The sequence below is a fragment of the Gopherus flavomarginatus genome, chromosome 1 (genome assembly GCF_025201925.1).
Source record: "Gopherus flavomarginatus isolate rGopFla2 chromosome 1, rGopFla2.mat.asm, whole genome shotgun sequence".
In the NCBI taxonomy this organism is placed as follows: domain Eukaryota; kingdom Metazoa; phylum Chordata; order Testudines; family Testudinidae; genus Gopherus; species Gopherus flavomarginatus.
The window spans coordinates 30255675-30268484 of NC_066617.1; the positions used below are offsets into that span (position 1 = coordinate 30255675).

The 12810-nt window shown below is 45.7% G+C and overlaps 1 protein-coding gene across 2 annotated transcripts in view; it reads left to right on the forward strand.

The window, feature by feature from the left end:
- HBP1 (HMG-box transcription factor 1) overlaps positions 1 to 12810 on the forward strand; it is a 34947-nt gene that overhangs the window by 7922 nt on the left and 14215 nt on the right. For both annotated transcript variants that reach the window (XM_050925759.1, XM_050925769.1), the window contains exons 3-8: positions 264 to 498; positions 1767 to 1899; positions 3438 to 3549; positions 3639 to 3748; positions 10624 to 10780; positions 12486 to 12630. In XM_050925759.1, coding sequence (XP_050781716.1) covers positions 264 to 498; positions 1767 to 1899; positions 3438 to 3549; positions 3639 to 3748; positions 10624 to 10780; positions 12486 to 12630 — 892 coding nt within the window. The remainder of the gene's footprint in view (positions 1 to 263; positions 499 to 1766; positions 1900 to 3437; positions 3550 to 3638; positions 3749 to 10623; positions 10781 to 12485; positions 12631 to 12810) is intronic.

Sequence of the window (12810 nt, forward strand, 5' to 3'; positions counted from 1 at the left end):
TCAGTTTATTTTTTTATTAAAATTGTTACCTAAAAGTAAAAATAGGAGTTTAGAAACCCATTCTATAGTGTCACATCTGCAGCCCTATATAAGTAATATAGATGAGAAAAGGATTTGAGAAGCACAGATAATTGCTATTTAGAAGTTTTTTTTAAGTTACTGTGTCCCTTCTCCTTTTGTTCACCACAGATTCTTTTATCCACAATTGTTAAGTAAAATTCAGCCATGGGAAAAAACATGATTTCTTTTGTACTTGTTTGTAGATGATCTTCCTGAACTACAGGCTGTTCAGACTGATTCTACCCCAACTGCGCTCTTTCAGCTTGGTACAGATATTTCACATCAAGAATATTCAGGGCCTTCATGGAACCAGCATACCTCGAATAACAATTCAGAAAATGCTTATTCTTGTGAAAATGGGGTGAACTGGTTGACAGAACTGGCAAACATAGCCACTAGTCCACAGAGTCCTCTCATGCAGTGTTCTTTTTATAACAGGTACAGGCATTAATTTTGGTTCTTTTAGTTCCAAAATATGCAATATTGTTTATGTTGTTAAAACATTTCCTTTGTTCCTCAGAGGGCTCTATGTCCCAACTGAAGCTCTGAGCATTCCCTATTTTAACCCTATTTTTGATCTTCCCATTCCTGCATGATAGCCACATTCCTTTCCCAGAATACAGCATGGGAATCCTTTTAGTGCCTGTTGCAGCAGCTTCATAATTGCCTTTGTGGGATGAAGTAGAACAGTGCTAGGCAGTCTCTCACCACAAAGAGATCAGAATATACTCATCCTGCTGTGGTGCTGTATGAGAGACTATAGGTATTTCTGCATTGCAATCGGGAGGTGTGATTGCAGCATGTGTAGACATACCCAAACTAGCATTGATCTAGCTAGATCAAAGCATGCTTGAGTATGTCTACAGGTGCTGCAATCGTACCTCCCAGTTGCACTGTAGACATACCTTGTGTCACAAGCAGTGGAAGCATAGCATGAGAGCCAACCAGACTTGTGGCAAAGGGTGCTTAGATTGAAAGCTGCTCTGCAGGTTTAGTTGGAATCTGGGGTGTTGGCTTGTTTCATGTGGCTCTCCGGTCTATGCAGTGCCAGTCCTTCCACATATGAGTGTGGGAATGAAGCAGCAGCAGCAGCAGAAGTATGACAATATATTGTATTTTTAGATCAACTTCTCATTTGGGTAAGGAATGATCTTGTCATTTTTAAAAAACTTCCTGCATTGTTATTTCCATGCATACCTGGTTGTATTAGAAATTGGCTGAGATGCTAAGGAAAGGTATGGACCAAAGTCATAATTACAGGAGAAAAACTGAAAATAATTGTGTGATGAAAGCGTGAAGACTTCCATGGGGTATGGTAAATGAAGTGACTTATGGAGTAGAGGTTGCCTAGTGACTACATATATAGAAACTTAAGAACCCAAGTTAAATCACTAAACATGGGTATTAAATTGCTCCTACACAATGTGCTAAATGTCTGCCTATTTTGGATGTTATGATTTAATGATAAATTCAACTGTGTGTAAGGGAAAGCTGTGTGTGTATGTGGCTGTCTGTGTGTAAAATATGAACACAGGCAAGATGTTTATGCCCAAAGTTTGGTTGTAGACAAAGAGTATTGTCTTTTGGATTGAAATGTATATATGAAAAAGAATTGTAAAAAAAATCTATATAGAGTAATATTAGCATAATCTTATGATGCCAAAATATCAAGTTTTATTGTAATAAAAAATAATTTTTCATTGTAGATCATCTCCTGTTCATATAATAGCAACAAGCAAAAGTTTACATTCCTATGCACGTCCTCCACCAGGATCCTCAAAGAGTGATCCCAGCTTCTCTAAGCATCACTTAGATGAAACACCAGTCAGACATGAAAGGGTGAGTTGTCCCGAAATGCTTGTTAAAGTATGTGAAGAATCAGGACAGGCAGGCAAAAGTTTTTAGAAACAGAAGAAAGTACTAGAATAAAAATGTATACATGCCTAAAATCCTTCCTATTGTAAGCAGGGCTTTGGAGCGGAGCCCAGAGCTGGAGCACAGAGCAGCTCCGGAGCAGTGGAGCTGCAGGTTTTTGCCTGGAGCGGAGCCGGAGCACGGCTCCAAAGCCCTGATTGTAAGCTAGATTCCCCATTATCATTTTTTTAGCACTAACATTGTGGCTGTACACGACACAAAGATAAGTCTGTTACCCAAAGAGATTACAATCTAAAACACAGAGTAGGAAATGCAGAGGAGGAAATAACAAGTTCTTGTCATTTAATTATTGTATTTTGAACCTGCACGTGTTGATATTGTGAAAGGGGCGATGCCTCAGACCTTTAAAGATATGAACAAAGGACCAGCCTCAAGATTATGCTCTACATTGCCATTAACGTTCCCTCTAATTTTTTACGTCCATGTGCAGAAAGAATTTTATGTGCACCAGTATGGTCATAGGTGGGTTTGGAGTGTGGGAAGGGGCTCCAGGCTGGGGCAGAGGGTTGGGGTGCGGGGGGGGGTGAGGGCTCTTGTTGGTGGTACAGCTCTGGGGTGGCATGAGGGGATTGGGGTGTAGGAGGGGGCTCAGGGCTAGGGCAGAGGGTTGAGGTGTGGGGGGTGCGGGCTCTGGGATGGGGCCGGGAATGAGGAGTTTGGGGTGCAGGCTGCCCCGGGGCTGCCGTGGGGAGAGACGATTTCCTCTCACCTCCTCCCACCATCCCCCTCCCCGCCTTCTGTCACCACAGCAGCTTGGGGCCGGGTGAGAGGCGCCTCTCCCCGACTGCGGCAGTTCTGGTAGAACTGGGCTGGGGGAGGGGCTCATCTCCCCAGTAGCTCCGGCAGGCCTGGGCTGGTGGCAGGGCTCCTCTCCCCAGCTGCTCTGGCAGGGCCAAGGGAGAGGTGCCTCTCTCCGCCTGCCTGCACGGCCTTGAGAGGTTGCTGCACGACTCTACAGAGAACATAGATTGCCATGTGTGTTTTTTAGCTTTAACTCCTGTCTGTTGGTCTTTGGGTCTGATCCTGTTCCCACTAAACTCAGTGTCAAAACTCTCATTGGCTTTAGTGGAAAGAGTATGACGCCCTGGAGACTGACAACATTTAGCTACATTGTGGGGTGATGCGATGCATTGGGTTTTGCAGAAGTGTTCCCTGTAGCTGACTGAGGAATGGAGTTGAAGGGTTCTGAAAAAAATGGTGTCTAGACTTTGGCCAGAAAGATGATGGTTCTGTTCCTCAAATAGTCAAGCATGAAACTGAGCACCAGTTCAGATTTCCTCCCCTTTCCTTGAGCCTTTGTATCCCTATTTCCAAGGAATCCTCGTTTTACAATCCTCAGCTTGAAGTCAATGTGTAAAAGTTAAGCACATGCATAAATATATTCAGAATTAGCCCTAAAGATATGTGTTAAATCATTTTATATATTTTTGTTTTCTGAATAGGCAAGTAGTGAATCAGAGTCTGGTATTTTCTGCATGTCATCGCTTTCAGACGACGACGATCTAGGATGGTGCCATTCTTGGCCCTCAACTGTTTGGCACTGTTTTTTAAAAGGTAAAATAGCATTCATTGTAGGATCCTTTTTTAAATAACAGCTGCTTCTTTTGACAGAAACTTATTGACCTTTTCTTTTCAAATGTCAGGCACACGTTTATGCTTTCACAAAGGACACAACAAAGAATGGCAGACGGTTGAACATTTTGTTAGAGCTGAAGGTTGTGAAAATGAAGACGATTTAATGGGAACTTACAAGGTAGTTCTTTAATGTACTGAATCCTTTACAGTAACCATAGCACAGTGCTTATATTGTGTGCAACATTATCCACGTCTTGTTGCATCAAGAGGGTTCTTTTTTGGTAGATGCAGCTGTGTATCCTGCTTAGGTGTCTGTGTGCCCAGTGCACTGGAGCTGGGTAATTTTGCCTAGCAGTACCCATAGAAGACAGGTGCTCGTGAACCCTCTCATGGCTATATAAGTCAGTGCTGCCATGACCCCCCTCAGTTCCTTCTTGTCATCTGTGGCTGGAGTCAAATTTCTGTGTGGTTCACAACCTCTCTATTTCTTAGTGATTTTTTCTAGTTTGTATATAGTTAATTAGTATCCTTAGTATAGTGTTAGTTTCATTTCTTGTTAGTTAGCATTAGTTGAAGTATTTCCCTGGGGATGCCCTTACCAGGTTTTAAACATTATCTGTCATATGAGGAAGCAGTTCCCGTCAACAGTCCCCACACGCAGTGCTTGCTGTGCTTAGGCGAAGTCCATGTCAAGGAGTGTTTGTTTGCAAATTGTTAACAATACTGATTCAGGTGGTGAGGGATCTTAGTCTAAAGCTGCACCGGCTTGAACAGGCCATGTGACTTGCTTCAGCTCTGAGGCCTGCATTGGATCGGAGGTTGCCTTTGGGTTCTGAGAGTGCTGTCTGGAGCAGATGGGAGAGTTGTTCCCCCTAAGGTGCACCAACGAAAAGATCAAATAAAACCAGTCAAGGCCATTCAAGATCATCCGCCTCCTCCAGAAGGAGCACAGACTAGCACAGTGTGAATGCCAATGTGCAGATTGGAGCAGGTTCCGTCAACCACTCCCGGGTACAGTGCAGGGAGGTCAGAGAACCCCTTACCATTGACTACGCTCTGGCCACAGGGCATCCGTTGAGTTTGGTACCGACAAGGGCAATGCTGGCACTGACTGTTTCTGCGCTGGTGGCCTATCAAGTTGCTCCTCTGGTTTTCTGTCCTGAGTTTGCCCTTGTTCCAGGCCTTTGTCAGGGCTTGCATTGTTTATAGCCCCTGGCTAAGCAGACAGCTGAACCTTTGGATCCATCAGCACTGCACCCCAGTGTTTCCCTTCTACAATCGGTGGAAGTGGGGCTGGTGCCAGACTCGGCATCAGGAAACTGCTTCAGCTCCCATCCTGTTGGTGCTGCACTCACCACCCTCCACTTTGGGACCATCAGTCACCTTGGTACATCTGCCAACTTTGTGGTCAGCCAGTGCTTCCAGCTCAGAACACAGTGGAGGCATATTTGATGCTGGTTGTAACATTTCCACCATCAGCATCAGTTCTCTCTTCATTCTGGGCTATAAATGAGTCAGACTTGTTGCTTGCCCCCTCTGGGCTGGCTCCACCTTTAATCTCCGGAAGCCCGGCATTCCTGGGTGTCCAGGTCGGTTTCTTCCTTCTTTCCATTACCTTAGTAGCATTGGGGGTGGAGTGCTGTGGTTACCAGGATTGGTATGCGGTTTGTGGTCAGGATGGGGCCCCAGGCCTGGCACCTACTGACCACCAGTGGCCATACCAGTGGCCTCCCTGGAATCTGTGGGACGCTTCTTGGTTGCAGAGGTCCACCTCCTCATCTAACTCTAAAGTGAGATCACCGTTGATCTGCCACAGGAGCAGGCATCAGTGAGCCTTCCCTTCCAGAGTCTCCAGAGTTGTCCCATCCAGATCTGACTGTCCTGGATCAGGATCCAACTCTGGCAGTTAATGGCTTCATCTTTATCCCTAGACAATTCCATGGTTCCCGGCTCTTCCTCTCCTTCAGTACCAGAGGATTTCAAGGCATACCAGGACCTTTTGCGGCATGTGGCTGCTTCCTCGCATATTGAAGCAAGAGTTCCTTCAGGAGAATACCCATAAGTTGTTGAATATTCTGCTGCTATCTGCTCCTTGGAGAGTTGCCCTCCCTATTAATGATGTACTCCTAGAGCCTGCTAGGGTTCTGTGGAGCAGTGGTTCTCAAACTTATTGGATTGTGCTGCCCTTCTTTGTGTCTGTAGTAGTTTATGCCCCCTCACCACCACCAGTACGTATATCAATATATATGGTGGCCCGGGTGCTTCACTTGAACCAGTTTTTGCTTTGTTTTTCACTTGAGTTTCTTTTTCTTTCTGTTGCACGAATGAGCCAATGATCCATTGTAATAAGGAGCAAAAGCAAAACCGCAATTGTGTTCCATGCTTACAATTAAATGTGAACGCTGTGTCGTAGCAAATTAGTTAATGTACAGATAACAGTGACTTTGTATAATTCTATGCAAGCTTAACAGAAATCCATCAAAATGCACAGCGCCATCTAGAGTCAAATGCACAGCACCATCTGAGGACCTGATATGTCTGGAGGAATTAGCTTTGCTAGTTATTCATTGCTGTGGGTAAAATGTGCGCAGTAAGGTGTTCTTTGTTTTTTTGTTTGATTTTTTTTTCCCCTAAAGCTTTCTCCCACACCCCAGAATACATTCTGTGCACCCCACGGGGCTCCACCGCCCACTTTGAGAACTTCTGCTCTGGAGCATGCTGGTTTCAGTACCTTCTATGAAGCACATGGAGAAACGCTGCTTTGTTCCAGTGCAGGGATTTCGGGTTTGTACTTGCATAGGGTGCTAAATTCCCTGGTTGTAACCATGTGAACAATAGAGCCCAGGAGGGCAGATTTAAGTCCACTTCCAAGGATGAGGACATTAAATGGATGGACCTGATGGGTAGGAAGATTTAACCTCCTTTTCTTTGCAGATGCATATTGCTGTCTGAGTAAGATTTGTGAACTGGATGTCTGTGTCTTAAGTTTACAGACCAAGTGCCCAAAGCCTCAAGGGAAGAATTTTGGGTTTTTATTACCTAAGGCTGCTTGATGGCTAAGACTTCATTGGAGTCTGTGCTGGACATTATGGATACTTTGGCCAAAGTGATGGCCTCAGCAGTGACCATGAGAAGGACATCCTGGCTGCAAAATTCGGGCATTGCTCCCGATGTGCAGCAGACCATAGAGGATTTGCCCTTTGACAGCCAATATTCTGCACTCATTCAAGGACTCTAGAACTATTCTACCGTCCATGGGGGTGTATATCCCGGCAGTGCAGAGGCACCACTACGATGGGTGGCAGCAGCAGCAAAAGTATCATCCGTAGTACGCATTTGGGGAGCCTTTCCTTTCCCTAGAAAGGAGCATAGGTCCCAGAGAAAGAAGGCATTCATGTCTGGGGTTTGGCCAGTTGACATGCCTTACCCTGCCCCCCCTCCCACCCGCCCCCAAGTGCCAACTTTCACTCTTTTTAGTCTGGAGCAGTTTCCAGTTGTCGCTCCCTTCTCCCCGTCTCCTCCCTTTGGGGACAAGCTAGCTTGCTTTCAAAATGCTTGGGGCTCAATCACCACTGACAGGTAGGTCTTAAGCACCATCAAATCAGGCTGCACCATGCAGTGCCTTTCCATCCCCCGTCATAGAGGGACCCCTCTCATGAGATACTGCTCCTCAAGCAGATTCACTCTCTTCTGGCTTTGGGAACGATGGAGGAGCTTCCTCCAGAATGCCACGGTCAGGGTTTCTATTCCCAGTACTTTCTGGTACCCAAATCCAAGGGAGAGGTAAGACCCTGTCTCAACCTTTGCAACCTCAACAAATATGTCTGATACATAGAGTGACCATTTGGAACTTCATCGATTATTCTCCCTGTGCTGTCTCAAAACGACTGGTTTGCTGCTCTGGACCTTCGTGGTTACGATTTTGCCAGGCCACAAAAAATTCTTTTGATTTGTTGCAACAAAGCACCATTTCCCTTTGGCCTCTCCTCTGCTCCTCAGGTTTTGACTAAATGGTGACTCTCCCTCCAGAGGAAAGGAATCCACATCTTCCCGTATCTGAATGACTGGTTAATGAGAGACAGATCCAAAGAGGAAGACCTTTCTCATGTCAGCGCTACACTGCACTCGCTCAACCATCTGCGTCTCATCTTAAACACCTTGAGAGTATTTTTGCTGTATGACTTCATTCAGGTGATTCACTATCTTTGCTTTAGTCTGCAGTCTCAGCCTTCCATGAGAGTTTGGATGTGCCTGAGGCTCTTGGGCCACACATTTTCGTAGATGCAGGTGGCCCAGGTTGCAAAGTTGCATCTTTACCCCCTTCAGATGTGGCTCAGGACAGTTGACTATCCAATTCTTAACTCCTGGACTCCTTGCAGTGGTGGGCACTTCTGGAGCACATTTGTTGGGGCATTCCCTTTGTCTGGCCCTTACCAACCAGGTCTGTTGTCACCGATGCCTCCCTGATGGATTGGTTCAAGATCTGTGGTTGGAGCAGGAGTCCTCACCATATATCAGCATTCTGGAACTTCGGCCCATCTACAGTGCATGTCACGCTTTTCTGGACTGTATCAGGGGCTCATGGATCACATACTTATCGACAATACCATGATGTATTCTATGAACAGGCAAGAAGGTGCATATTCCAGGATGCTCTGCCAAGAGGAAGTCAGGTTGTGACAGCTCTGCATTGATGAGAGTGTCGCTCTGATAGCCAACCACTTGCCCAGTGTCCAGAATCATCTTGCAGACCATCTCAGCAGGAATTTTTACTTGAGTCACAAGTAGTCCCTGAAGACAAGTATCCTCCACGTCATCTTTGCAGTGTGGGGCATTCTGACAATCGACATGTTTGCTGTGAGGGACAACAGGAAATGTCACCTGTTCTGCTCTCCAGGAGGCCTCAGTCCAGGCTCTCTGTCCAGCACTTTCCAGCTCAGCTGACAGTTGGCTCCTGTACACTTTTCCTCCAATCCCAGTCATCCTCAGGATGAAAGAGGACTAGGGCAAGCTAATTCTCATTGCCCCAGTGTGGCCAAGGCAGTATTGGTTTTCTGATCTTCTTATGTTGTCAGTTCAACCCCCCATACTCCTTCCTCTCCAAACCAACCTAGTCGCACCTTACGTCCCCCACTGAGCTCCCTGCATCTCATGGCGTAGCTACTTTCTGGCTGAGTGAGGAGGAAGTGCAGTGTTCGGTAGCTGTTCCAGATTATATGAAAGGTCAAGTGGTCCCTTCACAGATTATCTCTAAATGGGTAACATCTTGTATCAAGACTGCATATGAAATAACTTTAGCTATGTCTCCTCAGTGAGTGTGAGCTCATTCTGCGAGAGTGCAAGCAATGTCAGTAGCATTCCTTTGTGACATCTCAATATTGGACTTTCCCAGGACTGCTCCATGGTCATCCCTATGCACATTTATGAACCGTGATGCCATTATCACATCTTCCAGAGTAGATGCAAGTTTTGGTAGGGCAGTCCTGCAATTCTTGTTTAGTAGACTCCGAACCCCACCTTCTGGAATGGATACTGCTTTGACTCACCCAAGTGGAATACACAGCTATATGCATCTACTCAAAGAAGAAGAAACTGTTATTTACTGTATCTATGGTTCTCCCAGTTGTAATGCAGATGTGTATTCCACAACCCACCCTTTGTCCCCTCTGCACTGGAGTACAGTCTTGGTGTTCAGTGTGAAGGAACTGAAGGGGGTCGAGGTGGCGCCATCTCATACAGCCAGGGGAGGAGCTATGAGCATGAGGTGTAAGTGGGCCCCCACCCCCAATATGGTGTGACAGATTTTTCATTACCAGTCTGCCTGAGGCCACAGTTGATCAGGCTGGGGCCAAAGGATCTTTTTTGGGGAGGAGATGATGAGGCACACCAAATGTCTAAATTTTAAAGCTTTATTGATAAAATAGTAAAATAACAGCAAAGAGTGCTGAGAATGCTGTCATGTCACTCAGGGGAAGATAGAAAGCGTTAATGCCCCAAGCCTTAACCCACTCTCATACTCACACATGCACGACCCAGAGTGGCCAAGTCTGGGTGTAACATCAGAAGAAGAGGGGGTTGGGAAGGTAGACGGGAGTGCTGTCCTAGGCCCAGGTCATCCAAGGATCCGTTGTGCTCTCCGAGTGTCTTCAGCTCTCAGGAGGGTTTTAAGTCCTGGGCTCCTTGGGGTGAGGGTTCATTTGGGGAACTCTGCTCCTGGTGCTCTTTGTGCCAGTCCAAACCGGCTTTCTGTGGTCTCTTCAACTTTTCCCAAAACACACCGGTTTCAGGGCCATGAGACAGTTCTGTTTGTTCCTGGCTGGTCTTCACAGTCTCGCTCCTTTTCCTGGCCCCGCATTTTGTTCAACAACTTTCCTTTCTCACGGCTGGGGAAGGTGGCGGATGGGGTTTGGACTTCCCCCTCACGTCTGTCTTGGCAGGTAGCAGCTGACCTTGGGCTGGAGTCAGCTTCTTCTCTTGACTGAGATTGCTAGCTGCAGTGTTGAGTTAACCTGTTCTCTGCATTCTTCTTTCTTCTCCCCCTCTCTTGGCCTCTTGTACTCCTGCAAAGGAATCTTCCACTCTCCACTCACACCCTTTAACTCTCCCCAAAATGCTTTGTGATGCTTGCAACAGCATTAGCAACATACAATGTTGATCTACCTTCCTAGGGGATTCCCTAAGGGGAGGGGGCCATTGGGTTGTGACAATGGGTACTGCTAGGCAAAATTCTCTGGCTCTGGTGCGCTGTGCGCGCACACACCTGAGTGGAATACATGGCTTCATCACATCTCGAAGTACCACAGTAGGTAACCATTTCTTCTAAAAGATGCATATTGAATCTGTCCACTATAGTGTCTGAGCACCCGAACATAAAACAACTGAAAAGAGTACCTATAGCTGTGTTCTGAATGTTGCATAATCTCTTATTAATTTGTGGGGTTCTTCTAACCCTTTGAATGCTGGTATTTTTCAGTGTGCCAGAAAACTGATATATTTGCAGTATCCACAGTATTAAATTTTTCTGAAAAATATGAGGTATATGTGTGTTTCTAGGACTATGGTTCTGATGGTTTGAAGTTGATATCTCACGAAGAAAGTATTTCATTTGGTGAGTCAGTATTGAAGTTGACATTTGATCCTGGTACAGTGGAAGATGGCTTGCTCACCGTAGAGTGCAGATTGGATCACCCATTTTATGTTAAAAATAAAGGTAGGAAAATATTGTATGTGTACAGCAAAACTCTCAGGAGTTATGTAATAAATTCTTCTAAGACAATATCTGTAAATCTCATAACCATCTCCTGCAGTAGTTGAAAGCAGAAGTATTCCCCATTCATGTTTCTCTAAATCTGCTTGAAAGAAACCCCGGAATTTGAACAATAAAGTTGGTAGAAATGTTGTATGTGTTGTCTCTTTTTGAAAGGTTTAGCAAATACGATAGAGAGCACAGAAAAGGCAAAAAAGAGAGAGAGCGAATAATGGAGGCTACTTACGCTTCCTATATCTAAATGTGACACTTAGGGCTTGGCTACACTTGCAAGTTAGAGCGCATTAAAGCAGCCCCAGATGCAGTAACTCACGACCCGTCCACACTGACAAGGCACTTAGAGCACCTGGACTCTGCAGCTGGAGTGCTGCTGGTAATTCACCTCCACAAGAAGCATAATGCTTGCTGCGACTCTGCAGCTGGAGTGCTCCTGGTAATTCACCTCCACAAGAAGCATAATGCTTGCTGCGACTCTGCAGCTGGAGTGCTGCTGGTTATTCACCTCCACAAGAAGCATAATGCTTGCTGCGACTCTGCAGCTGGAGTGCTCCTGGTAATTCACCTCCACAAGAAGCATAATGCTTGCTGCGACTCTGCAGCTGGAGTGCTGCTGGTAATTCACCTCCACAAGAAGCATAATGCTTGCTGCGCTTCAGCTGAAACGCCCCAGCGTTAGTGTGAACGAGGTGTTGCCTTATTGCGCTATGATTGGCCTTGGGAAACGTCCCATAATCCCCTTAAGTCCTGTGGCCACTCTTGTCATTGTTTTGGAATTGGCTGCAGGAATGTGGATATGCCCTTTCAAAGCTCCTTTTCTGACAGCCAGCATGCTTATCTGATCCGGGACAAAGCAACCATTAGTGTGGAATGCTGCTTGCTGTCAGTGAGAGAGAGAGAGAGAGGCAGGGGAGGGAGGGGTTGCTGCTGTCTGAACTTACAAGACAGCATGCTGACGTGCTCTCAGCCCCTCAGTAACTCACTCTCTCCCCCCACATACACACACAACACACCTTCTGTCACACTCCACCCTACCCCCCTATTTGAAAAGCATGTTGCAGCCAATTGCATGCTGGGATAGCTACCACAATGCATTGCTCTCTATGGCATTGCTTGAGCTGGTAATGTGGCCATGCCAGTGTGCTTGAATCTGACAGTGTGGACACACTGCAGCGCATTCCCTACTGCGCTGTCCGTGGGCTGGTTTAACTCACAGCACTCTGTATCTGCAAGTGTAGCCATGCCCTTAAAGTTGGTAAAATGGTTATGTGGTTTGGTTTTCTGTTCTTTTTTTGCTTGGATAAAAAGCTTGTAAACGAGGTAAAAATGAGCACGAAAGCTCATGCTCCAGTACATCTGTTAATCAATAAAATGCCACAGGATCTTTGCTGCTTTTACATATCCAGACTAACACAGCTACCCCTCTGATACTACATCAGTAATTACACAAGCAGAAGTTTCTAATTTTGCTTTTGGGGAAACAGGTAAATAAAAACTTTATCTGGACTAATATTTGAAATGCATTTTTGGGAAACCCATATTTTCTTTTGTGCTCTCTGCCAGGTGGGATTGGCAGTGATTGATCTCTGCCAAGACATCAGAGCTAGCCCTCACTAGGTTATTTGTCTAATTTAATTCTTTACCCCTGCAGGTTGGTCTTCTTTCTATCCAAGCTTGACTGTGGTTCAGCATGGCATTCCATGCTGTGAAATGCATATTGGAGATATGTGTCTACCTCCAGGACACCCCGATGCCATTAACTTTGATGATTCAGGTGTTTTTGATACATTTAAAAGGTAACTTCTGGATAAAATGGCGTCATTGCTTTTCTGTGACATTTTTATGCAGAAGAAAAGTTGCATTAACTTTGTGGGCATGTAAATCTACCAGTATGTGAAAGATGTGCTCCCAGGAGGGAGAGGAATTATTTATGATGGTACAAGAGGGTATAAATAGAATAAGACTTCAGGCAAAAT